Source organism: Pteropus vampyrus, unplaced genomic scaffold (assembly GCF_000151845.1).
Source record: "Pteropus vampyrus isolate Shadow unplaced genomic scaffold, Pvam_2.0 Scaffold256, whole genome shotgun sequence".
NCBI lineage: Eukaryota > Metazoa > Chordata > Mammalia > Chiroptera > Pteropodidae > Pteropus > Pteropus vampyrus.
Window position 1 is genome coordinate 663,820 of NW_011889037.1, and position 1,582 is coordinate 665,401.

The 1,582-nt window shown below is 62.5% G+C and overlaps 1 protein-coding gene across 2 annotated transcripts in view; it reads right to left on the reverse strand.

Annotated features, from left to right (window-relative positions):
* Positions 1–1,582, reverse strand: part of IQANK1 (IQ motif and ankyrin repeat containing 1) — a 7,430-nt gene that overhangs the window by 4,464 nt on the left and 1,384 nt on the right. For both annotated transcript variants that reach the window (XM_023520278.1, XM_011374901.2), the window contains exon 2: positions 1,415–1,540. In XM_023520278.1, coding sequence (XP_023376046.1) covers positions 1,415–1,540 — 126 coding nt within the window. The remainder of the gene's footprint in view (positions 1–1,414; positions 1,541–1,582) is intronic.

Genomic DNA, 1,582 nt, shown 5'->3' on the forward strand with positions numbered 1-1,582 from the left:
AAGTCTCCAGTCCCACTGACGTGTAACCTCCGGCTGCCGGAGCTGACATCAATCATGTTCGGAGTTTTTGTGTTTGTCTTTTCATCCCCAACATTGCAGTTTTCATCTCTAGAATTTCAACTCGGGCCTTTTTCAAATATCGCCACCGTCTCGGCTTCAGCGTTCGAGCATCTGGAACGCAGTTAGAACCGCTGTGAAAAAGTGCTGATGTGCGAATCCTAACACCTGGGGCAGTTCTGGGCTTGTCAGTTTGGCTGACTTTTCTCCATACGGTCATGTTTTCCTGCTTCTTTGCTTGTCACTGGCTGCCAGACCCGGCGCTTCACCTTGTCGGGAGCCGCAGGGCTCTGTCCATCTGCAGGTGTCCCCGAGTTCTGCCGGGGACGCAGCTAATGACTCGGGAAGCTCCGCCCTCTGGTCTCGCTTTTCCCCTGTTCTTCTGAAGGTCTTGGTGCACTTTGGACGCTTGAGCCTGTGACCACGTTGAGCCAGGTTTTTGTAAGGTGAGGTCCAAGTTCTCTTCTTTGCCTGCGGATGTCCCGTGCTCCAGCGCTGCTGGCTGAAGACTGTCCTTCCTGGCACTTGGGCTCCCGGCACCTCCAGCCACCCCTCCCTGCCCGGGTGTGCTGCTCTCCCCAGGGTCCCTCCGCATGGCCCCCAGCTGTGTTGCAATGTCCTTCTCGACAGCCTTTGCACACACGCTTCCCCACCCCTCCAGGTCCCGCTGGGCCCACCCCAGCCCAGAGGCCCCTCTCCGTGCTCCCTCCTGAGGAGCAGCCAGGCCTTTGTCCTCCTGGTCTGCATCCACATTTTCATTTGTCCCCAAGAAAGCAGGGGCGGGCGGCAGAAGCCCAAGGCTCCGCTGCTCTTCCAGCGTATGCAGACGACCACGGAGATGAAGCCAGGGTCCCAGGGAGCAGACAAGGGGGACCCCAGGACAGTATCCTGGGGAGGCAGCGTGGAGTGGAGGCGGGGCCCTGGGCACAGGTCCTCAGCTGGCAAAGATCCTGGCACTGCCGGTGAGGACCGGGGCCACCAACAGACTCCCGGAGGATCACAGCTGGGGTGGGAGGACATGACCGAGAGGGATGGGGGGGCGCTGCTTCCGTCAGGTTCACGTGGGGGTCAGGAAGCAGCACTGCGCTCTGCGGCTTCACGGCCGCTCCCACAGACCCCGTCTGACCAGGCCGGTTCCAGGGGCATGGGACTGGAGAAACTAGACGTGCTGAGAGCCAGGGGCCAGGTGGCTCAGTTTCCCCGCCTGCACGAGTACACTAGTTCCCCAGGCAGCACCTGGTCCTGACCAAGGGCGACCCTGAGGTTCAAAACAAGGACTCCAGGGGGGGCGGGGAAGGGCCCTGCAGGGTTAGGGCCCAGGGTGGCATGGCTCAGACCACTTCGGAGGTGCTCCCACCTGCGCAGGGGTGCTGCCGTCGTCCGCGTACACCCGGGGATCAGCTCCGAGCTTCAGAAGCACCTCCACAGCCTCCAGGTGGCCCCCAAAGGCAGCCCGGTACAGCGGTGTCCGGCCGAAGGCGCCCTGCAGCAGGGGCGCCCTGAGCCAGGCCTGCGCGCCCGGGCG